This window comes from Rhinopithecus bieti, unplaced genomic scaffold, assembly GCF_001698545.2.
Source record: "Rhinopithecus bieti isolate Rb0 unplaced genomic scaffold, ASM169854v2 scaffold_12928, whole genome shotgun sequence".
In the NCBI taxonomy this organism is placed as follows: domain Eukaryota; kingdom Metazoa; phylum Chordata; class Mammalia; order Primates; family Cercopithecidae; genus Rhinopithecus; species Rhinopithecus bieti.
The window spans coordinates 1160363-1185469 of record NW_016807614.1 but is presented as its reverse complement, the minus strand read 5'-3'; the positions used below and the strand labels follow the sequence as shown (position 1 = coordinate 1185469).

Genomic DNA, 25107 nt, shown 5'->3' with positions numbered 1-25107 from the left:
CCGCCCCCGCCCCCTTGCGGCCCACGAGGCTGGAGGCAGCGCCCGGGCACGCGGTCCCCCGGCCGGGCCGCGAGGCTGCGGGGACCCTGGGGCGCTGGCTCGCCGCGGAGCCTGCACGAGGGCCCGGCGGCCCCACCAGCCCTTGGCGCCTCTGCAACCCTGCGACGGGCTGGGGAGGCCGCTATGCGGGGTTCCCGGAGCACCGGTCCCCCGAGGCCCCAAGTCTTCACGTGTTTCTGGGGTGGAATTCTGTGGGCAGCAACCGCGACCCCTGGGGGCCGCCCGTCCAACAAGCGCGCTTCATTTCTCACGAGGAAGCCGCGGCCCAGAGAGCTGAGGTGACAGAGATCGGGCCGCAGAGCTGCTCCCTCCCTGCAGCCGCACAGCAGGCCAGGGGCACAGCAGGCGAGAGACAGAAGGCGAGGCCGGCGCCTTCCCGGGCTCCAGGGACCGCGTGGCTTGGCCGGAAATCAGGCTAGAAGCTGCTCCGGGAAGCACAGCCCTGCGCCCAGAGCCTTCCCACACTGTGGCAGGAATAGCACTGGCGGCCCACGCGCTTGACAGGGAACAGAACAGCTCCCGCCCGACGCCTGGCAGGGGAGCAGGGGGGCTGCAGCTTCCCCAGCGCCCAGCTGTTTCCCAGGCTGGCGGGCTCCACGCACCGGCTCCGTGTCTCCTCTCCAGCCTTCTGTTCTCTCTAGAGGAAGATCTGCGTTTTGCCTGCACTATGGGCCGACTCTTTAGTGGGGAGTGTCAGACCCTTAAAGCGGCTGCCTCTCGGGAAAGCTTCCACACCTGTCATCCGGTTCTCCAAAGGGGCTGCTTGATGCAAGAAACAGGAAGACCCGGGGGCACCATGAGCAAGGCTCGCTGCCACTGGGCACAGTGAGGCCCTGGCACCGTGCCCAGGACGGGCCTGTGGGCTGAGCTGCAGATGGGCATTGAGGATGCCCCGACAGCAAGGTGCAGAAGGCATCCGGAAGCAAAGGAAACTGATAACCAGCGTTAAAAACAAAAACAAACAAACAAAAAAAGGGAACTTGGCTCAGCGGTGGCTCACGCCTCTAGTCCCAGCACTTTGGGAGGCAGAGGCAGGCGGATCACAAGGTCAGAAGTTCGAGACCAGCCTGGTCAACATGGTGAAATCCCGTCTCTACTAAAAATACGAAAATTATCCAGGCATGGTGTGTGTGCCTGTAATCCTAGCTACTTGGGAGGCTGAGGCAGGAGAACTGTTTGAACCTGGGAGGTAGAGGCTGCAGTGAGTCAAGATGAAGCCAGTACACTCCAGCCTGGGTGACAGAGCGACTCTGTCAGGTGGGGGGGGGGGGGCGGCGGGGCAGGGCGAAGGGAACTTGGGGTTTAAAGCAGGGGGAGGAGGGCCGGAAATGAGGCCCCCCACTCCTCACTCACTCACCCCAGGCCCCATCCTAGCCCAAGGTGGGTGTCATTCCCTTCACCTTAGCCTCTCACTGCCCAAAGAAGCTTACTTTTCTTCTTTAAACTGCTGTTAAAATTGGGGAGGAAATGGAAAGCAAGGGCATCTGATAGTTCAGAGCAGCTTTAGGTTAGAGGGCATTTGAGGTGCCTGAGCTGGGGAGGGCCTTCCCCTGAGGGACTGGGAGAAGGGTAAGCCATGTGCCCTGGAAGCACTGCAGGGAGACTCATATTTGCACCCCCTTGCTCACACTGGTGCCAGCCAGGATGGCAGGGACGGGTGGGGCTGGTTCTTAGGTTTCCTGCTCTTTAGGTGCTAGCACCCAGGGTAAGGAGACACCCAGGTCAGGTTGCAAGACAAACCCTTCTACCTCCTTTCATGCCAAAGGCCGCCAGCATCCTATGCCTCAATCTCAATCTTTGGACGTTTTTAGCTCCAAAGTGGTTTGATGGCCACAGGCTAAAATTCAGTCTTAAAATTTTAGTTAAGAGACAGATCTGTTAGGGGTTTTCAAATAAACTGGTCTATCTAGTGAAAGAGGTCACTGCTGAGCTTCCGTGAGCACCCATGGGCCTGCTCTTGGATGGCGGGATGACTCTCACCTGGGGCAGCACGGCCATCCCTGCAAGCACACACACCAGGAAGTAGCCTGTAGCCCCTGAGCTGATGCAGACACAATGCCATTCTCCAGCAGGGTCTCCGGAAATTTTAATTTGTTCTGACAATGAAACTAACACAGCATAAGGACTTAAGCCCTCAAGCTAGGCAAGACACTGATGGCCCTTGGAGAAAGCACCAGGGCAGCTGGCAGGAGGCGCTAAGATAGATTCCTGGTGGGAAAGGAATGAGGCACACACATAAACCGTGGGAAAGACTTAGGTGTCAGGGCCCAAGCCAGAAGAGGGATAAGGATGGACTGTCCCAGTCTTAGTCTGTGCTTAAAAAGAATTCCCTTCTCTGGAATTATGAGAAAGAGAGGTCTGGGGGAAGGGAGGCAGGCAGCTTACTACTTGCCCTTTCACTGACCTATAGGATCTGAGAGCAAAGTTAAATAGAATGAGGCTGGTCGCAAGCACTGGGAAGAGGTGGCGGTCCTCGGGGTTAAGGAGTCAAACCCTGGGCTTGGAATTCGGCTCCCAGGGCCAGAGCAGCATCTCTTCCTTCTGTGGAGGAGGTCACCTGAGCTCACAGGACTGGGAATGTTGGCTTTGGACCCTCCTGATCCCTGGTTGTTGAGATTTCCTTGTGTCCCAAAAGGCTTGGAGCAGTGAAGTGTCTCTCCAGGATTTCTTTCCCAATCAGTCAGCAGCCAACTTTCCTGGAAGAATGTCCTTTCTACCCAATCTGCCCAGGAGGGCGGGAATGTGGCCAGCCCTCAGGAAGGGCCTCTGCGTCCCTGGCTGGAGAATGCGCACAGTTTGCAGAGGCTCAGAACTCCCAATCATCCACCTCCAGCTCTTCCAGGTTTGTTACCAGGCCAAAGATTCCACTATGGTCCTGAGACTGGCTGCTCTCAAAATTGGTGATGGGGGTGACAGGACGAAGCAATTCAGGCAAAGCCTCTGAGGCACGTCGCTTGATCTGGGGGAGAAGAGAGAGGTGGGTGACAGATCCTGTTGCTCTGGGTCCCAGGACACCATGGGGCAAGGACCCATGGCCTGGTGGCAGACGGGCTGTCAGAGCCAACTCTACGAGAGGAAGGAGCAGTGCCTTTCAGGGGCTTCGGAAGCGGGGTAATTTCTCTCATTCAAAGGGAGGGGAAAGAAAGCTAAAGGGATCGTGAGTCGTTGGAACCAGAACGACTAGAACCAGAACCAGAACGACTAGAACCAGAACCAGAACCAGAACCAGAACCAGAACGAAGGGGCTACGGTACCTGCTTGAAGAAAGAGTGGTTCAGGAGGGTGCTGGCACTGGGCCTGGAGGGAAAGGGGAGGAGAGACCGCAGCATCACTGCCATGTCCCCAGCTTCCTGAAATCCTGCCACTTATACCTCAGCCTCAGATCCCCTCTCCCTCTCCCTCAGCTCATGGGAAGCAGTAGCCAGAGCTCCCCAAGCTGGCCTCTGACACACCCAGGAGCTGATCCCTCCTGTATGTAGCTCCAGATTCCCCTGCAGAACCTTTGAGAGGTGCATCCCTTCACACCCCGGCCTCACCCTCCTGAGCACCCTCTGCTCTCCCGAAGCCCAGACCCAGGCCAGCAGGAATACCTGGCATCCGGGTTGCGCTGAAGGCACTGCTCCACAAAGTGGTGGAAGTAGGGGGAGAAGGTTCGGTGGTAGGGGTGGGAAGGCGAGTCGCCGTTGGAGGGCCGTGGGGTGCTGGTGGTCAGGCTGTCACTCAGGCCAGAGTTGGCCACTGAGCGCGAAGGGCTCATGGTCAGCTCCTCGGCAGGGATGGTGCTGGTATCCAACAGGCAGGGCACTGTGCCGTTTAGTTTCTCTAGCAGCATCTGGGGAGGACAGAACCAGGACCTGGGCTGGAGGGAGGTCCCTGGAAGGCCTGAGAGTCTCTTCACAAATACACTTTTCCCAATATGCAAATGTGATCATTTGAGAGTAGAAAAAGATGGAAGTGGAGTAAGTCCAATTTTCCCAAAGAAACGCTGGTCACTGGCATGGGAGCTCCACCCTAGCCAGGCCAACGTGAAAGGAGAGGGGTTGCACAAAAGTACCCGCTTTTCGCCATGGCTGGAAAGCAGGGCTCACAGTTTCCTCTCTCCCTTTACAAGGCATCAAATTCCTTTTACTGTAGAGTCCTCACCCCAGAGGGGAGGAGCAGCCAGATGAACCTGCTTTGAAGCGCAGCTGTCTGCCATGCCCAGGTGGATCCAATGAGAGGCAGTCCCTGCAGTGCCACAGCCTGGGCTGTCGCTGCAGCAGGCTACACGGGAGCAAGATGCCCAAGGGGAGGCCAGGCTGGGTGGCTGTTCCAAAGTACCCTAACTCAACACACAAAACCAGTCCCATCTGGGGGACTGTTGTCCTCGTGGAAGTCCTCATGACCACATAAGCTGTCCAAGCCAGAAACCTGGAAATTGCTCTAGAGCTGCACTAATGTGAGAGCCACTAGCCACTTGTGGCTATTTCGATTTAAATGAGGTTTAAAATTCAGTCCCTCGGTCTCACTGGTCACCTTCTAAATGCTCGACAGCCACACGGTTTCATGGCTGCCATGCTGGACAGTGCAGCCACAGAAGCCCTCCTTCACTACAGCAAATTCTAGTGGACGGTGCTGCTTCTAGGCCTGGACTTCTTCAGTCGCCTTTTAATTCTTTCCTGAGCATCCTCTGTCACTGAATTATTTTACTGAGATCTCCTAGATTCCTCACACAGACTTCCACACCCTGCTAACTGATCTACTGGATCGAATCCATCTGCCGGGTTGATCTTTGTAAATGAGCTATCTTATGCTGTCACTCCTGTGCTTACAATCCTCAGCACTGCTCCACAGGCTTTAGGACAGGAACCAGTGCTCTAAAGTGGCATCAAAGCCCTTCACAATGTACCCCTGCTTCCTTCTGCAGCCTGTCACTTGGCAGCCCCCAAGAAGCACTGCACCTTGGCCATTTACACCATTTATACCTCCTTGCTGTTCTCCAGATCCTGTGTTTTCTAGACTCTGGGTCTCTGCACATTCTGCTGTCTGCCAAGAAGAGTGTCCTAGTTCCTCCTCCACACAGGTGACTGCTGTCTGCCTTCCAACTCAAGGCTGCCTCCTCCCAGGACCTCCCTGGGCCCCTGCTCTGGGGAGCTGCACTCTGGCCACCATCCAGCTGCCCCTACCACTGGGCAAGCAGCCTGTGGGTTCCGGAGTGGCTTACTCAGAGCCTGCACCCTGCCCCTCCCAGTTCTAGACCATACTCCAAGTACCTGGGACCCAGGTAATCCTTGCCCAAATGACCCCAAATCCATTTTCTGGATTTAATGAGGCTTGGATAAGCCTCTTCCCTGGGTCTGTTTTCCCAAGGGTAGACTGTGCCATTGACTGTGCACCCTTGGATCCGAGGGTGGCCAGAGGACAGGCATCTGGAGGGGCATGAACAGAAGCTGAACTTACAGAATGGGGGTTCCAAAGGTGTGGGCTGGAATGCGGTTGGCATGGAACTCTGAGAACTGTGGGAATTCTAAATTAGAAACTGACCTTCCAGGTATATTTATCCATGTAGGAGAATAGAACATATTTTATACATTTATAAAAACTAGTTAGCTTAATGTATATGTTTTAAATAGACATGTAGCGTGTGGGCCTCCATTTGCACCCCTGTTCCTGGGATCGCCTCCCCAAGCTGGCCTCCCTGACCACCGCATTTGCCACAGGAAGTAAACAAAGAGTGAGGCCACCATCCCCCACTGGGTGGGACTTCTTGAAGGAGAAGACAGGATCTTTCATCTTAGTATTCCTGGTCTGTGTCCTGAGTGTGAGAGATACTCAACGAACATCTGTGGAAGGCAGGCAAGAAGGAAACCAATGGGCAGCAGGCTTACCTGGGTGGCAGGCATATCCTTAAAGGGGACGTGGCCGTTGGCCAGTTCACAGGCTGTGATTCCCACACTGTAGATGTCAGACTTGGCATCATAACCCTGGAGATTCTAAGCCAGGAACAAAAGGCCACAGATGACCCCATTTAGTCTTTGTTCTTAGAAAAAGGGTAGAACTAAGGAGAGGAAAAGGATGGCTGTCTCCAAATGAGGACCCGCTGCTAATGACTCGCCTTGCCTGTGCTACTGAAGACTAACTGCTATTTTACCACCTGCAACTGTTTGGTGATGCTCTGTAAGGAGCTGGAAGTGCCAGCTCTAGGTTCCTGCTTAGCACAGGGATCCAGAGAGCAGCAAACATTTCCAAAATGCTCGCTCTTCTAATAGGGTGCCAAGGGTCCCTAAAGGGAGCTGAAATAGCATCCAGTAGAGGTTAGGACCCCCTGGGAAGAACCACATCCATCTGCAATGGACAGGCGCTGTCCATGCTGAGGGCTCCCTCCCTCCAGGAACCCCTTTACCCCACTGGGAGGTTGAGAGCCCCCGACCCCAGGCAATGCCTGAATGCTCCCTTGGGAATCATGAGTTGGGTAGGGGAGCTCCTCTGGGCCCACGCACAGACCTGCTGGAGGACCTCGGGGCTGAGCCACGGCAGAACCTTGACGCTGTACTTTGGAAAATCGTGGACCACTCGCTGCCGCTGCCCATGGCTTATCATGCTGAGGTTGCTGCGCAAACCAGACAGGTAGACCTTCCCATCCACAGAGATCAGGATGTGGCTGGCTTTGACACTCCTGGGGAAGCAGGGAGGGTGTCATAGAGAGCAGGAGGCCCTCCTGCTACAAACTTTTGGTCTTCACACACTCCACCTGGCCAGCTCTCTCCTGTGTGCGTGTTATACATGTGTATGTGTATTTTACATATACATAACTATGTTTTTGTTTTTATTGAGATAGAGTCTCACTGTTGCCAGGCTAGAGTGCAGTGGCTCAATCTAGGCACACTGCAACCTCTGCCTCCTGGGTTCAAGCAATTCCTATGCCTCAGCTATCCAAGTAGCTGGGATTACAGGTATGCACCAGCACACCCAGCTAAATTTTTTTTTTTTTTTTTTTTTGAGATGGCGTCTCTCTGTCACCCAGGCTGGAGTGCAGTGGCGCGATCTCGGCTCACTGCCAGCTCCGCCTCCCTTCTGGGGACAAACGCTCACACTACCCCTACCCAACACACGTGTGAATGGCGACATCCAAACGTGTCCCCTGATGGGTCTGCATGAGGGTTTCTTTAGGGTGTACATCCAGAAGTGGCATTGATGGTGCTGGTTCCACAACCCTGACTGGCAGCACTAGCCATCTTCCACCAACTGGACAGGAGGCTCCCTGTCCTTGCCACACTGGGACTCGCCCATCCTCCCACCCGCTGCCAGGCTCATGTGCATAAGGTGACATCTTGTTTTTCATTTGCTTTTCTCTGATTGAAGATTTGAGTGGCTCTTCCCATGATGGGCTTGTCTTGGGGTTTCCTCTTTTGTAGACTTCTGATCTTTGGCCCATTTTTCTTGCTTTGCTGTCCATTTCTTGTTGATCTGCAAGATTTCCCTGTTACTAATCTCCTGTGTTGACAAAGCTAATATCATCTGCTCTGTCACTTGTTTCTTAACCTTTTTCATTGCATCTTGTATTGGATAGAAATCTTCCTGATCTAATCAAATTCATCAATCTTTTGTCTTATGTTTTGTGCTTCTAAAATGTTGAGAAATTATTATATGCCTCAGATCACAAAAATGTTTTCTCACATTTCCTTCTATTTAAGTCTGTAGTTTTACATTTTACATAGAAGCCTTTAATCCAGCTGGAGTCCTCCTCTGTGTAAGGAGTTAGGTAGGGTTCCAGTTTTACCATTTTCCCTACTATGAGCTGATCTCCTGACACCACCTACTAAGCTATCTGTCTTCGCCCTGGTCTCTCAGCATAAGACTCACTCTGGGGCACAGAAAGAAGGAGGCAGAGGGTGAAGTGCAAAGGTCCACATCAGATGTTCCTCTCACACAAACACTCAGGACCACGCTGCTCAGCAAAGAGAAAGTGGCTTCAGCACTAACAGGCTGAAGCTTGTTAGACCATCCCCCAAGTCAGTGGCAAGGTCACAATCCAGATCCTCTTTCTCTTTTTTTTGTTTTTTAAGATAAAAATCTCACTCTGCCACCTAGGCTCGAGTGCAATGGTGTGATCTCCAATCACTGCAACCTCCGCCTCCTGGGTTCAAATGATTCTCCTGCCTCAGCCTTCCTAGTAGCTGGGACTACAAGCGTGTGCCACCACACCCAGCTAATTTTTGTATTTTTAGTAGAGATAGGGTTTCACTATGTTGACCAGGCTGGTCTTGAACTCCTGACCTTGTGATCCACCCTCCTTGGCCTCCCAAGTGCTGGGATTACAGGTGTGACCCACCATGCCAGGCCCTTTTTCTTTTCAGAGCAAAGAGATCCTCGGCAAGAATCCAGATTCTTGATTTTAAACTCTGGCTTCATTAACTTCAGTCAAACTTCACCTGTTTACCTGAAGGCTCAGGGGCACAGCTACCTGCTCTAATCATGGGAAAGGCCGCCTAAGAATGCACCTGTGTACATATCCCATGTGGTGGATGTAGTCGAGGGCCTTCAGGACCCCCTGCAGAATGTAAGCGATCGCCAGCTCATTCATGCCATCCATGAAGTGTGTACAGATGAGATCCTTTGCAGAACCTGGAGAAAAGAATTGCACGGAGGCAGTGAAAGGTAATGGAGGAGGAAAACAGGCAATCTGACAACAGAGTCCCAATAACCCCTTTCTACCAAGAACCCTTTCCCACTCACCATATGCCATGAATGATGTGACAACCCACAGCTCATTGTCTGCAATAAAAGTGGCTCGATATGGCACAATATTAGGATGGTTGAAGAGTTTGGAGACATGCAGCTCGCCCTGGAAGCAATGATGAAGCTGAAGTCAGAACCAAATGGCACTGAAGGATGCCGCTCAACACGAAGGTGGCAGCATGGACAATAGGGGGACCTGGCACTTTCTGGGTGTTCTCAGAGTCTAGGAGCAGCCTAAGCAGGTGCCTGCCAACATAGGAAAAACAAGGCCCTGCTGCCCCTGCAAGGACCCAGCACTGCTTTGCCTCTACCAAACAGAGAAACTGTCAACAACAGAGGGTGCCAGCACACCGACTCAGAGATGATGAAGGCAAACTGTTGACTGAAGACTTCTGAAGTTACAAGCTTATCTCAATTTCAAGGGTCAACATACAGAATTCCTCTTTAAGATAAGAAACCAAAAAATATTTTTTTGCTGTTATTTGGAGAGACAAGGTCTCACTGTGTTGTTGCCCAGGCTGGTCTCAAACTCCTGGGCTCAAGCAATCCTGCCTCAGCCTCCCAAAGTGCTAGGATTACAGGTGTGAGCCACCAAGCCACTGCACCTGGCCAAAAATGTTTCTCTTTTTTCTTTCTTTGAGACAGGGTCTTGCTCTGTCACCCAGGCTGGAGTGCAGTGGTGTGATCTTGTCTCACTGCAGCCTCAACTTCCCAGGCTCAAGTCATCCTCCCACCTCAGCCTCGCTGGTGGCTGCGACCACAGGTGGATGTCACCATACCTAACTAATTTTTTGTATTTTTTTGTAGAGACAGGGTTTTGCCATGTTGCCTAGGCCTGCTTTGGCCTCCCAAAGTGCTGGGATTACAGGCATGAGCCACCATGCCCAGCCCAAAACTATGTTTCTATTGTAAAAGAATACATGGCCGGGCATGGTGGCTCACGCCTGTAATCCCAGCACTTTGGGAGGCGAGGCAGTGGATCACTTGAGCCCAAGAGTTGGAGACCAGCCTGGGCAACATGGCAAAACCCCATCTATACTAAACATACAAAAAAATTAGTTGAGCATGGTGGTGCACGCCTCTAGTCCCAGCTACTCAGGAAGCTTCAGTGGTAGAATCACCTGTGCCTGGAGAAGTCGAGGCTGTGGTGAGCTGTGATTACACCACTGCACTGCAGCCTAGGCAACAGAGCCAGACCTTGTCTCAAAGAAAGAAAGAAAGAAAACATAGTTGATGGAGGAAAAGGCCAGCTGAGACCCACCAAACTACTATGAACAGATGAACAGGTCCTAGAGCACCATCAGGTAACCACCAATTCAGAAAAAGTTGTAAATGAAGGAGGGGAGGGGCGCAACTATACTGAAGAAAAACTGCCCCAGGCTCTGAATCTAAGCTGGCATCAGGAAAGGAGAGTCTAATTCCCAGGCACTTACTAGACTCACAGTCTCTCTCCATTTTGTTTTATTTTGTTTTTTGAGCCAGGGACTCAGTCTATCACCCAGGCTAGAGTTTGGTAGTGCAATCTCAAACTCCTGGGCTCAAGTGATCTGCCTGCCTTGCCCTCCCAAAGTGTTGGGATTACAGGCATGAGCTACCATGCCTGGCCCCTCTCTCAGTTTAACAAGACAGTGGCTACTTGCTTCTCGAATAGAAAGGAATGTCAGGACTGGACATGGTGACTCACACCTGTAATCCTAGCACTTTAGGAGGCCGGAGCAACTTGATTGCTCAAGCTCAGGAGTTTGAGACCAGCCTGGGCAAGATGGTGAAACCCTGTCTCTACAAAAAATACAAAAATTAGCCAGGTGTGGTGTGCCTATAGTCCCAGCTATTTGGGGGGCTGAGGCAGGAGAATCACTTGAGCCTAGCAGGTTAAGGCTGCAGTGAGCTGTGCTGCTGCCACTGTACTCCAGCCAGGGCAATAAAATGAGACCCTGTCTCAAAAAAAAAAAAAAAAAAAAAAAAGGTCAGACGCGGTGGCTCACGTTTATAATCACAGCACTTTGGGAGACCAAGGCAGGCGGATCACCTGAAGTCAGGAGTTTGAGACCAGCCTGGCCAACATGAAGAAACCCCATCTTTACTAAAATACAAAAGTTAGCTGGTTGGGAGGCCAAGGCAGGCGGATCATAAGGTCAGGAGATCGAGACCATCCTGGCTAATATGGTGAAACTCCATCTCTACCAAAATACAAAAAAATTAGCCGGGCGTGGCAGCGTGCGCCTCCTGTCCCANAAAAAAAAAAAAAAAAAGAGGTCAGACGCGGTGGCTCACGTTTATAATCACAGCACTTTGGGAGACCAAGGCAGGCGGATCACCTGAAGTCAGGAGTTTGAGACCAGCCTGGCCAACATGAAGAAACCCCATCTTTACTAAAAATACAAAAGTTAGCTGGTTGGGAGGCCAAGGCAGGCGGATCATAAGGTCAGGAGATCGAGACCATCCTGGCTAATATGGTGAAACTCCATCTCTACCAAAAATACAAAAAAATTAGCCGGGCGTGGCAGCGTGCGCCTCTAGTCCCAGCTACTTGGGAGGCTGAGGCAGGAGGATGGTGTGAACCTGGGAGGCGGAGCTTGCAGTGAGTGGAGATCTTGCCACTGCACTCCAGCCTGGGCGACAGAGCGAGACTCTCTCAAAAAAAAAAAAAAAAAAAAAGTCAGGCAGGCGCAGTGGTGTGCGCCTATAGTACCAGCTACTTGGGAGGCTAAGGCAGGAGAATCACTTGAACCCAGAAGCCGAGATTGTGCCACTGCACTCCAGCCTGGGTGACAGAGTGAGAATCTGTCTCAAAAAAAAAAAAAAAAAAGAAAAAGAAAACGAAAGGAACATCAGGCAAATAAGATGCTGAGAGCCAGAAGATGGCCACTGGTGGCAGGGCAGGCGCCTTGCAACTGGAACAAGATGGCCTGGATTTGAATCCTGCCTCTGCCATGAGCAAGTTACTTAGCTTCTCTCCAAATAATAAATAAATTAATAAAGGAGCCAGAAGGGAGTGTTTGGAGAAGAAAAGCGAAATGTAAATTAGCCTGAGCAGCATTTCAGCCCAATCCTTAGTGCCAAATGGCCAGGATTCTCCACTGAAAGCTTCCATAACTTCCGAATGTTTACTCTCCCTACATTTCTTTGTAATTCCTTGCAATTATTATCAGAGCCAAGAGCCCACCCTCCCTCCAGGTGACACACTCATGGTTTATTACCTGCAAGAATGTTACCATCTCATTGGAACAAGCTTCTAGGTTAATCCTCCGTACAGTCACATACTCTCCCGTTGGTTTGTACCTTGCTAGATTCACAGTCATCAGGTCCTCAAATCCTTTGCCTAAAAGAAAAGAGGAATGCCATACACAAGGACAAGAACAACAAAGGGTTTTTAAACATTTTTCCTTTAAAAAAAGGGACTTGATTTCAAAAGAAACTTAATGTTAAATTTTTCACTACTGTTACTTTTTTTTTTTCCTTTTCCCAGCAGAATTTAACTGTTACGTTCATGGCTCACATTTCTTGATTTTTCTCCCATCAGTTCTTTCTCAGCCAACCTTTCTGACTCACTATGGCCAGGACACCAGAAACATGCAGCCACAAAGGAAAGATGGCAACAGAGCTTCTCTCCTGAAAGTCTGATCTCTTCCCATACTTGGCAGGAAAAAACAGAGGAGACCCACAGAAGCAAGTCTGTGCCCATGAATCCTCCTAACTAGCGGACAGCCTCTGCTGTACACACATCTGGGGCTGCTGAGAAAGTTGCAGTAGCCCCTGGAGCAGGAGAGCAGGAGAGTAAGGATGGTGCCTGCGCATACCTATCACAGTGAGCAGCTCGTAACACCCTCCCTCTGGCAGAAAGCTACTCATGACCTCCTGTTTAGAGAAGGATGCTATTGACTCTGAGCTTGCATCATTGGTCTAAAAAAGAAAAAAAAAATAGGTTAGTAGAGAAAACTGGGGGTGGGATGGGAGTGCGGTGAAGGTGGTAATTCAGACCCACGAGGAGACTGGCATCCACACACACACACACAAATCCCGACTCGGTGCCAATACTATTTGAAGAGAAACAAAACATCACATTCAGTGTAGTAATCAGCACTAATACCAGAGCAAGTGTTAGGGCTGTCTACAAATGGGGAGACAAGGACCTGTTCCCATCAACCATTAATCTGCTTGTCCTTTCCAACAATCAATGCATTTGCTAAAACCTATGAAATTCTCACTTGGAGAAGGGATGTCTAGAGAACAAAAGCATGTTTGGAAAAGAGAAGCAGGTGGAGAGGTAGGGGTTCTCTTGAATTTCCTGCTGCATTAGGATCCTATTTTTAAGGTCCTGACCACAAGATCCCAAAAGGTCAAACACTGAATCTTCTTCTAGCGAAATGTGGCCAGGAGTAGCCCCTCTTTAGCAAACCAAGAGCCCGGGCCAGTCATTGCCTGACATTTCCAGTGAAGTGGGAGAACCACTGATGCCCTGAGCTGCAGGCAAGGCACAGAGCTGTCAGGTCTCAGGCATCATCCAGGCAGTCGACGTGGCCTGCTCCCTTGTTCCTGCCCACGTGTGCTGTGAGTGAAGCTGGAGTCTAGCCATTTAGGATGTGTCACAACTCTGGCCTCTGAGGTCCTAGAGGAAGGTGTCCAGCCATGTCTGAGTTTGTGCAAAACACACAGCAGACCAACAGCTCTTCTTTCAGGTTAATGGACTGTTTCCTTCTTCCAGACTTAAATTTATGTGTATGATTTAGGGACTGTGACTGCTTTTCTTTTTTTTTTAGATTCTCTTTCTTTAGATGCACATCCAACTGAAATGGAGAAACCTGGGCCAGCTCATGTTTCATGTGCTGCACTCATAAACCTGACCTCCAGGCAGAAAAAGTCCTTTGTGAAAGTATGAGAGGCTCCTGGCCCAGCACTACCCAGAAGAGCACGAGCTGAGAGTGCTCTGACAAGGCGGTGCTTGAACAACTCTTTGGGAAGCGGCTCTGCAGAGGAAACCATAAAGATGACAGTGCTCTATATCTGTTAGATGACCAGGGTATACTTTTGCACATGATCTCCTCCATAGCTCAGTGAAGTAGCCAGGACAGATCTTATCTCCACTTTTCACTAACAAAAACGAGGGCCAAGGAGATTAAGTGACTTGCCAAAAATCAAAACGTGAGTACATGGCACAGGACCCAGGCCCAAGCCAGTGAAATTAATCTACCACCCTGTCAGCTGACATTTCACGTGTATCTGGTTTATTTGTTGATTTGTTGCTGTTGTTTTTAAGCGATGGGGTCTCTGTTGCTCAGGCTAAAGTGCAGTGGTGAGAGCCTGGCTCACTGTGGCCTTGAACTCCCAGGCTCAATTGATCCTCCTGCCTCAGCCTTCCAAGTAGCTGTGATTACTGGCTGTATGTGGTTTCAAAACAGCTGATGCTGCTGATGGGGAAAGAAACCCCCAGGTGGGCTCTGTCTCCCTCACCACTTACCCTGACAATAAGAGGAACCTAGTCAAGCAAAATTAAGCCCTGTCACCAAATTCCATTTCTAATTTAATCAATTTTTATACTTCTAAGATTTGGCCAAATTGTTGTATTTCACTGTAGTTCACCCATTTTCACTGTTGTATAATATATTAATCACATGAATATATCTCAGTTTACCCATTCCTACATTGATGGGTCATTTGGGTTGTTTTTCTGTTCTGCTATTATGGACTGTGCTACTATGAACATGTTTGAATATGTCTCCTGACTAAAGCTTGTACTTAAGAGTGGATGGAATTGCTAGGTGACAGAGTATATGAACAATCAAGTTTATGAGACAACGCCAAATTATTTTCCAAAATGGTTATACCAATTTACACTCCCACCAGCGACGTATGTGTTTTTTGTTTTGTTTTGTTTTAAGACGGAGTCTCACTCTGTTGCCAGGCTGGAGTGCAGTGGCATGATCTCGGCTCAGTGCAACCTCCGCCTCCTGGGTCCAAGCAATTCTCCTGACTCAGCCTCCCAAGTAGCTGGGACCACCACGCCTGGCTAAGTTTTGTATTTTTTTGTAGAGATGGAGTTTTGCCATGTTGCCCAGCTGGTCTTGAACTCCTGACCTCAAGTGATCCACCCAGCTTGGCTCACAAAGTGCTAAGATTACAGGCATGAGCCACAGTGCCCAGCCACATGTGTTCTTATTAATTTATCTTTTCTCCAACATTGGTATTTTCAGATTTCTTAATTTTCGCCAGTCTCGTGGATTTGATTTACATTTCCCTGGTTACTAAGGAAGATGAGGATCTCTTCATACATTTATCAGTCATGTGAGCTTTCTCCAAGATGAAAATGCCTCTTCCTGTCTCTTGCCCATTTTCCTATTGTTTCAGTGCAGGATTTCCCCAAAGTGGGCCCCACGGAACTCTGATTCTGCCAGCTGGATAGAAAAACTTTCCATGTCCAATGAAGTTAGGAAATGCAGCATACTCTCTCATGGAGGATCACAAAGTGTACGTCCATATTAAAGGCACTGAGAAATTCTGTAGTAAGAAAACTTATTAACTTTGTTTAACCTAGCATTTCCCAAAGAGATCTGTCTAGGGAGCCTTCTGTGCCTAACATCTGTTGAATTTTGGGAAAGATAATTGGGAAAGGCTATTTTAAATAAAACATATGCTATAATGCAAACAGCATAGGCTTATGGGCCATACAGAGTCAGAATTTGAACTCAGGTCTATTACTGGTTCTGTGACCCTGGGCAAGTCACTCTGATCTCTTGGAATCTCCATTATATCAGCAGCTGAGTAATTTCCATCTCACAGTGTTGTATCTATTAGATGAGATAAAACATGTTAAGAGCTTAGTGCTACCTGGTGTATAATCCTCTTCTCCTACTCCTTCTATTGCTCTCTACTTTTTGGTGACTCTCCTGTTCAACACATAAAATAGAAAAGAGAAAATAGAGGAAACAGAGAATCCTAAGCAGAGCTTGATCAGTAGCTAAAGTTGCTTTGATACTGGTTTTTATACTTATCTGTGTTTTCTAATGCTCTCAAGATAAATTCTAGGACCATTAAACTTTATTTTATTTATTTATTTTTGAGACAGAGTCTCGCTCTGTCACCCAGGCTGGAGTGCAATGGCATGATCTCAGCTCACTATAGCCTCTGCCTTTTGGGTTCAAGCGATTCTCCTGCCTCTGCCTTCTAAGTAGCTGGGACTACAGGCACGAGCCACCATGCCTGGCTAGGTTTTTCTTTTTTTTTAGACAGAGTCTCGCTCTGCTGCCCAGGCTGGAGTGCAGTAGTGTGATCTAGGCTCACTGCAACCTCTGGCTCCTGGGTTCAAGGGATTCTCCTGCCTCAGCCTCCTGAGTAGCTGGGATTACAGGCGCCTGCCACCACCCCTAATTTCTGTATTTTTAGTAGAGACAGGGTTTTACCATGTTGGCCAGACTGGTCTCGAACTCCTGACCTCAAGTGATCTGCCCGCCTCTGCCTCCCAAAGTGCTGGGATTACAGGCATGAGCCACCGTGCCCAGCTAATTTTTGTATTTTTAGTAGAGACAGGGTTTCACCGTGTTGGCCAGACTGGTCTTGAACTCCTGACCTCAAGTGATCCTCCCACCTTGGCCTCTCGAAGTGCTGGGATTATGGGCATGAGCCATCATGCCTGGCCTAGGATCACTAAATTTTTAAAAATTAGTATTATTATTTGAGATAGGCTCTCACTATGTCACCCAGGCTGGAGTGCAGTGGCAAGATCATGGCTCACTGCAACCTCAATCTCCCAGGCTCAAACAATCCTCTCAAGTAGCTAAGACTACAGACATGTGCCACCACGGCTAGCTAATTTTGTATATTTTGTAGAGATGAGGTCTCCCTATGTTGCCCAGGTTGGTCTCAAAATCCTGGGCTCAAGCGATCCTCTTGCCTCAGCCTCCCAGAGTGCTGGGATTATAGGCTTGAGCCACTGTACCCTGCTGACTCTAGCTTCTTGGAACGATCTCATCTTCAGAATCATCTTAAGATCTTAAGATACTGGTTACCACATGCCAGGTACCTCACAAAGGTGAGAGAGATACACAACCAGGAGGCAAAAATGGAGCAGCAATTTGAGCAAAAAGCCTCAAGCAAGAGTTCTGAAATGACAACTCTCCATTGGTTTAGAATTCACAATGCTCATCTGGTCTTGAAGTGTCTCATTTTCTCAACCTTATATACCCCTAACTCCTGCACATATTCTTGCTCTACGGATTCTGTTTTCTGAAGTATTAATCTATTCCTCAATAAAATCAATGGTACCAGTTAATAGAAAGCTCAGTGGGTTGCTTTCAGACCCAAACTCCCCACCCCAGCCTATGAGTATCCAAATGACTTGGCCCTGTGATCTCATTCCACACCACGCTCACCTGACTCGAACAATATCCCCACATAAACAAGCGTGCTCCAGTCTCAGGAAACCTGCTCTAACTGTCCCTTTGGAACCCTCCTAGCCCCCTCCTTCCCCTGACCCTGCTATTTTTCTCGTGGCTACCTCCTCAACATTACTGAGGTGTCAACTTAAATGTCCTCTTTTCAGAGAGACTGCCTAGCCAAAGTAAACCAGGCTCCTGGTCACCTTATCAGACAGCCTTGCTTTCCTTTCTTCACAGAGTTTATCATTCCAGCTTATTTCTCTAAAATCTTCCATTAAAGTCTCTTCCATTAAAATGCAAGCACCAGAAGGGCAGGGACCTCATCTGTCATATTCACTGATGTATTCCCCCAATGCCTGGAACACTGCTGGCAAATACTTAAAAAATGAAAATGATTTAAGCAAAGTTTGAACTGAGGCTTTCTGCCCATGATCTTTTCATTCCCATTGGCTAAAGAAGAGAGTAGGTCAATGCAGCCAGTTCCTTTGGAAACAGGTTCAGCATGATGATCTATGCTGGAAATGCCAGCCTCATACAACAGAGTCATTAGATTCCTGTGTTGCTCAGGGCACTCTATAGATCAGAATCTGATTCCTGCGTGTGAGAAAGTACTGCATTTTTCAGTAGGTACCAATATGGCCTCAATGAGAGGCAACTACTTTGTATCTGAAGGTCTTCCCACCTCTGCTTTCCAAGCAAACTCCTTAAAATTTCTCTCACTTGAAAAAGAGACTGAACGACAGCTGAGTCCTGAGATTCAAATATTCATTTTATGTACTTTAAATAACTCTCTTTGGAAAAACCACAGATAGATACTACTTCTTTTTTTTTTTTTTTTTTTTTTTTTTTTTTTTTTTTTTTTTTTTTTTTTTTTTTTGAGATAGAGTCTTGCTCCATCACCCAGGCTGGAGTGCAATGGTGCAATCTTGGCTCACTGCAACCTCCACCTCCTGGGTTCAAGCGATTCTCCTGCCACAGTCTCCTGAGTAGCTGGGATTACAGGTGCATGATACCACGCCTGGCTAATTTTTTGTATTTTTAGTAAAGATGGGGTTTCACTGTGTTGGCCAGGCTAGTCTCAAACTCCTGACCTCAGGTGATCCGACCTCCTCAGCCTCCCAAAGTGCTGGGATTACAGGTGTGAGTCACCGCGCCCAGCAGATAGATACTTTATTACCTATGTCCCTTTTCCTTGTCAGGCCTGCATATCAGCTTATAACACATATTGTCTACTAGGCTATACACTAAGACACATTCTTGCTAAGCCTAGGTAGGGAATGATTCATTCAACTATCAATGTGCTTAACTAGTAACTTGACAAATATTTATTTCTACTCTCTAGTAGTACAGAAAACTACTAAAACTAACCCAAAAGTATTAGTTTTAGAAAATAAAACTTTTTTATTTTTATTTTTTTTTTTGAGACAGGGTCTCACTCTGTCACCCAGGCTGGAGTAGAGTGGCATGATCATAGCTCACTACAGCCTCGAACTCCAGGGCTCAAGCGGATCCTCCCACCTCAGCCTCCCAGGTATATGCCACCATGCCAGGCTAATTTTTTTTTTTTTTTTTTCAATTAGGGACAGAGTCTCACTCTGTCTCCCAGGCTGGAGTGCAACGGCACTATCCTAGCTCACTGCAGCCTTGAACTCCTGGGCTTAAGGGATTTTCCTGCCTCATCCTCCTGGGTAGGTAGGACTACCAGTGTGTGCCACCATGCCTGGCTAGTTTTTTTGTTTTTAGAGATGGGGTCTGTGTTGCCCAGGCTGGCCTCAAATTCCTGACCTCAAATCATCCTCCTGACTCAGCCTTCCAAAGTGCTGGGTTTACAAGGTGTGAGCCACCACACCTGGCCTTTAGAAAATAAAGTTCTGGGGGCCCGGCGTGGGCTCACACCTGTAATCCCAGCACTCTGGGAGGCCAAGGCAGGCAGATCAGGAGATTGAGCCCATCCTGGCCAACACGGTAAAACCTCGTCTCTACTAAAAATACAAAAAATTAGTCGGGAATGGCAGCAGGTGCCTGTAGTCCCAGCTACTCGGGAGGCTGAGGCAGGAGAATGGCGTGAACCTGGGAGGCGGAGCTTGCAGTGAGCTGAGATCGTGCCACTGCACTCCAGCCTGGGCGACAGAGCGAGACTCTGTTTCAAAAAAATAATTAAAAAAGAAAGAAAGAAAGTTCTTGGCCAGGCACGGTGGCTCACGCCTGTAATCCCAGCACTTTGGGAGGCCGAGGCGGGCAGATCATCTGAGGTCAGGAGTTTGAGACCAGCCTGGCCAACATGGTGAAACCCAGTCTCTACTGAATACAAAAAACTAGCTGGGTGTGGTGGCACATGTCTATAATCCCAGCTATTTGGGAGGCTGAGGCAGGAGAATCACTTGAACCTGGGAGGCAGACATTGCAGTGAGCCGAGATTGCACCATTGCACTCCAGCCTGGGCAACGAAAGTGAAGTTTCATCTCAAAAAAAAAAAAAAAAAAAAAGTTCTTGAAAGTTCTTGACTGGGCACGGTGGCTCACTACTGTAATCCCAGCACTTTGGGAGGCTGAGACAGGTGGATCACTTGAAGTCAGGAGTTTGAGACCAGCCAACATAGTGAAACCCCGATTCTCTACTAAAAATACAAAATTTAGCTGGGCGTGATGGCACACGCCTGTAATTCCAGCTACTCGGGAGGTTGAGGCAGAACTGCTTGAACCCAGGAGGCAGAGGTTGCAGTGAACCGAGGTTGCACCACTGCACTCCAGCCTAGGCAACAGAGTGAGACTTGGTCTCAAAAGAAAAGAAAAGAAAAGAAAAGAAAAGAAAAGAAAAGAAAAGAAAAGAAAAGAAAAGAAAAGTTCTTTATGTAACTGGCAATATGAGCTCACAGGCAATCTGGAATTGCATAAAATGAACTAGTCCAGCGATAGCAACTGCTTGTCCCCGGCTCACTAGGAATGATTCTAAAATGGAGGCCTTCTTCTTTGTGGATATTGTATAGGTCCGAACTCAAAGAGAGACCAAACTTCATTTAGGAAAACAAACAAACAAGGAAACAGGCTAAGAGGTCTAGATCATCTGACATTGCCACAAGAAAGGAAGGTTAGTTCATCACACTGTTTCAGTTTTAGAACAGGTCTAAACTCAGATAAAAAGAATGAAATGTTTAGCCCATTCTCTTTAAATGCAGCATGACATAGTTTAATTAGTGCAATGTAATAATCTCAAATTGCTCATAGAAAGTAACTAATTCTATCAAAGTGTTTTCTTAGTTTCCCCCATCATGAAAGGCATTTTATTCATTTTGAAGCATTTGAAAAATACATAAGCAGCTGATATCCAGAAATGACCACAAAATAACCATGTTAAAGAGGTTAAAACAAAATACAGTAAAGCATACAAAGACAATATTCACAAAATGCTACTAAATAAACACATTCAACTTCCCACAGGTTTCACACAGGATAACTTTTGATATAATGTCAGCAGCTGTAAAAATATAAAAATTATATGTAATTGGCATTGTATTCTAGAAAAAAGGCTAACTGAGCCTATAGGGAACGTTTTTGGTCTCCAGATTGGAAAGCATTTGGATCTGATAGAGAGGTGCTCCTGATTAGAGGATGACGTAAGCGTAGCCAAAGCTTTACTCAGAAATTCCGAGTCAACATCACTGTCCTTCACTCAACCTTGGGGCTGCTGCAGAAGCTGCAAATGTCTGCAATCTGAACACAGTCAGAAGTCTAGGTAGGAAAAGTTCTCATCCTCTCTCTTTATAAGACGCTGATTCATATATTCAAAAATAGCTTGGTACATTGTGCACATCTGGTGCTATTTATTTAAGAAAATAAACTAGAAGAGAAGGAAACAGGGTAAGAATCTTGCAGCTTTCACCAATGAAAAAAGTAAATGTTCTTGTTTTATACTTTTTTAATTTTGTTTTGTTTTTTTTTTTTTTTTTTTTTTTTTGTGGACGGAGTCTCGCTCTTGTCGGCCCAGGGCTGGAGTGCAGTGGCCGGATCTCGTCACTGCAAGGCTCCGTTCCCGGGCTCATGCCATTCTCCTGCCTCGCTCCGAAGGGGGTAGCTGGGATACGGTGCCTGCCCCTCGCCGGCTAGTTTTTTGTAGTTTTTAGGTAGAGACGGGTTTCACCGTGTTAGCCAGGATGGTTTGATCTTGACCTGTGATCGCCCGTCTCGGGCCTCAAGTTGCTGGGATTACAGGCTGGCCACGCCCCGGCCTTGCTTTTTTTTTTAAGGTAAGAGATTTGAGGTCTAGACAGAGATCTGTATTATGTCTGTGGACTAAAATCTATTATTAATAGACTAAGGACAGAAAATTTAATACCACTAGTCACTAAACAATAACCGTATTTCAGATCATTGAAACTTACTTTTTTGGGGGAAGGGGTGGTGGTCGATTGGCAGGGCTGGGGAGGGGCAGAGACCTTAATCCCCAGAAGAGACAAAAAGTACCTGAGACTTTTTTCAGTTTTCAAATTACACATCCACATCTTTCCAGGGTGAAACCTGAATCTCCACAAGTGCAAAAATCACACTACAAATAAAGCTCAGTGACAGATAAGCAGAAACATAAAATGATAAGCCAACAGAACACACAACTTCCACAAGAAATCATCTCCATGCAACAGCCATAGTGCTAGGGCCTAGGAAGTCACTTACTTTTCTCCGAGTGTCACCCGGAGGCTGCTCTGGGGTAGAGAAATTGATTGTTGGCATTTTGTGTTTTAGCAGAAGGCACACCCACATTCAGAACAGCAATTATTGTACTTAGGACTACATTTATTAATAGAAACCACTTAAGAGGCATTACAGCAAAAAGTGCCTGTGGGGCTACATATAAAACACACACACACAGATCCACAGTAAAAATGCTGCAGAGAGATGGGGCTTTAAACATGGATCTATGGTTCTTCAAAAGGTGGCAAGTCTACTATTCTATGGGTATTCTTTACTGGATAGAACTTAACTGCTACAATTCTGGTCATACATTTACTTGGCATCAACACACAATGTTAGTATGAAAAGGCCAATTCCTTATACTTTGTGAATAAACAATTCATTATTTAGTTACAGAGATGGTTGGCCATTTCCCAGTGAGTGTGGGAACTAGAAAACATTTTTTTTCAAAAAGGGGCAAAAAATTTTAATATAGCAACACGTGTATGAAGGACCATTACCCAACCTGATTCTCTAAAGTCAGATAGATTTGATTCTAAATGTAAATAAAGCAAAGGCATTTTGGCGTTCTGCTAGTCCTACTGAAAATGAACAAAACAAAGGACAACTGAAATAACTTTCTGTTCTTTTTTTTTTTTTGAGACAGAGTCTTGCTCTGTCACCCAGGCTGGAGTGCAGTGGCCGGATCTCAGCTCACTGCAAGCTGCGCCTCCCGGGTTTACGCCATTCTCCTGCCTCAGCCTCCCGAGTAGCTGGGACTACAGGTGCCCGCCACCACGCCCGGCTAGTTTTTTGTCTTTTTTAGTAGAGACGGGGTTTCACCAGGTTAGCCAGGATGGTCTCGATCTCCTGACCTCGTGATCCGCCCGTCTCGGCCTCCCAAAGTGCTGGGATTACAGGCTTGAGCCACCGCGCCCGGCAACTTTCTGTTCTTAAGTCAAATTCTGTATGTGCTTTTGACCTTCTCTATTCCGTAAAAGTGATCAAAATCACCAAACTGAAGATTTTTAACTGTAAAATATTGGGGTGATTATACATTTCTAATCATCTTAAATTTCTAAATACCTTAAACTATACAAAATCAGAAAAGTCTAGTTACCAAGGAAAATGCTTTCTTCTTTTTTTTTTTTCTGGAGGCAGAGTCTTGCTTTATCCCTAGGCTGGAGTGCAGCGGCGTGATCTCGGTTCACTGCAACCTCTGCCTCCTGGGTTCAAGCGATTCTCCTGCCTCAGCCTCCTGAGTAGCTGGGATTACAGGTGCCTGCCACCACGCCTGGCTAATTTTTATATTTTTAGTAGAGACGGGGTTTTGCCATGTTGGCCAGGCTGGTCTCCAACTCCTGACCTCAGGTGATCTGCCCGCCTCGGCCTTCCAAAGTGCTGGGATTACAGGTGTGAGCCACCGTGCCTGGCCTACATTTTTTTTTTTTTTTTTGAGACAGAGTCTCCCTCTGTCACCTAGGCAGGAGTGCAGTGGTGTGATCTTGGCAATTCTCCTGCCTCAGCCTCCTGAGTAGCTGGGATTACAGGCGTGCACCACCATGCTGATTAATTTTTTTTTTGTAATTTTAGTAGAGATGGGGTTTTCACCATATTGGCCAGGCTAGTCTTGAACTCCTTGACCTTGTGAGCTGACTGCCTCGGCCTCCCAAAGTGCTGCGATAACAGGAGTGAGCCACTGCGCCTATCATCACTGTTTACTTTTAAACCATTTTATTCCCATTAATGATGGGAAGAAAATGAGAATAGGAACAGAATGTGGTATTTTTATTCCACTAGCCTTTCCTTCACTGTGCATCTAATTCTTTCCAGCTAAAATATATAGAACTCATCATTTTTCTAAACTCCTATTTGTCTAAAACATAACACTTTGACAAAGTTCACAAAAATTCTAGTCCAGACATTCTTTGAGATGTGTTAGGGAAAATAAATTAATAGGTACCACCTAGTAACTAACAAGTTTGAGTTTTCTTTTCTTTTTTTTTTTTTTGACATGGAGTCTCGCTCTGTCGCCCAGGCTGGAGTGCAGTGGCCGGATCTCAGCTCACTGCAAGCTCTGCCTCCTGGGTTTAAGTCATTCTCCTGCCTCAGCCTCCTGAGTAGCTGGGCCTACAGGCGCCCGGCACCTCGCCCGGCTAGTTTTTTTTTTGTATTTTTTTAGTAGAGACGGGGTTTCACCATGTTAGCCAGGATGGTCTCGATCTCCTGACCTCGTGATCCGCCCGTCTCGGCCTCCCAAAGTGTTGGGATTACAGGCTTGAGCCACCGCGCCCGGCCAAGTTTGAGTTTTCAATTACTTAAACCTATCCCTGACCTCATGATCTGCCCGCCTTAGCCTCCCAAAGTGAAACCCCAGCTCTACTAAAAATACAAAAAAAATTAAGCCAGGTATGGTGGTGTGCTCCTGTAATCCCAGCTACTCAGGAGGCTGAGACAGGAGAATCTCTTGGACCCGGGAGGTGGAGGCTGCAGTGAGCCAAGATCGTGCCACTGCACTCCAACTTGGGCGACAGAGCAAGACTCCATCTCAAAACAAAACAACAAAAAACAACAAAAAACAAACAAAAAGACCCCAAAAAACCCAAAAAATCCCATCTGGGGGTATTTTGGATCAGCTAACCAATGTACTCAATCTGATAATCTGCTTTTTAAATTTACTTCTTATTTTATTTATTTATTTTTTGAGACAGAGTCTCAAAAACTCAGCCTTGTTCTTTCGCCCAGGCTGGAGTGCAGTGGTGTGATCTCGGCTCACTGCAACCTCCACCTCCCGATTTCAAGCCATTCTCCTGCCTCAGTCTCCCGAGTAGCTGGGACCACAGGTGTGCGCCACCATGCCCGGCTAATTTTTGTATTTTTTTTTTTTGAGACGGAGTCTCGCTCTGTCACCCAGGCTGGAGTGCAGTGGCCAATCTCAGCTCACTGCAAGCTCCGCCTCCCGGGTTCACCCCATTCTCCTGCTTCAGCCTCCCGAGTAGCTGGGACTACAGGCGCCCACCACCTCGCCCGGCTAGGTTTTTGTATTTTTTAGTAGAGACAGGGTTTCACCGGGTTAGCCAGGATGGTCTCGATCTCCTGACCTTGTGATCTGCCCGTCTCGGCCTCCCAAAGTGCTGGGATTACAGGCTTGAGCCACCGCGCCCGGCCAATTTTTGTATTTTTAGTAGAGATGGGATTTCACCACGTTGGCCAGCCTGGTCTCGAACTCCTGACCTCAGGTGATTTGCCTGCCTTGGCCTCCCAAAGTGCTGGGATTACAGGTGTGAGTCACC

The 25107-nt window shown here is 48.0% G+C and overlaps 1 protein-coding gene across 3 annotated transcripts; it reads right to left on the bottom strand.

Annotated features, from left to right (window-relative positions):
- Positions 1-2125: 2125 nt before the first annotated feature.
- Positions 2126-21933, bottom strand: STRADA (STE20 related adaptor alpha). Of its 3 annotated transcripts, none has more exons than XM_017882900.1 (10): positions 21818-21933; positions 12579-12681; positions 11979-12100; positions 8776-8884; positions 8541-8664; positions 6544-6715; positions 5928-6032; positions 3651-3892; positions 3315-3357; positions 2126-3019 (listed from the first exon to the last, which is right to left on the bottom strand). In XM_017882900.1, exons 1-10 carry the CDS (start codon positions 21902-21904, stop codon positions 2867-2869), a joined length of 1260 nt encoding a protein of 419 aa, XP_017738389.1. In that variant the 5' UTR covers positions 21905-21933; the 3' UTR covers positions 2126-2866. The 3 variants fall into 3 exon arrangements, with proteins under 3 accessions (XP_017738389.1, XP_017738390.1, XP_017738391.1); XM_017882901.1 differs by lacking the exon at positions 21818-21933 and adding an exon at positions 17354-17369; XM_017882902.1 differs by lacking the exon at positions 21818-21933 and adding an exon at positions 15604-15841.
- Positions 21934-25107: the final 3174 nt, after the last annotated feature.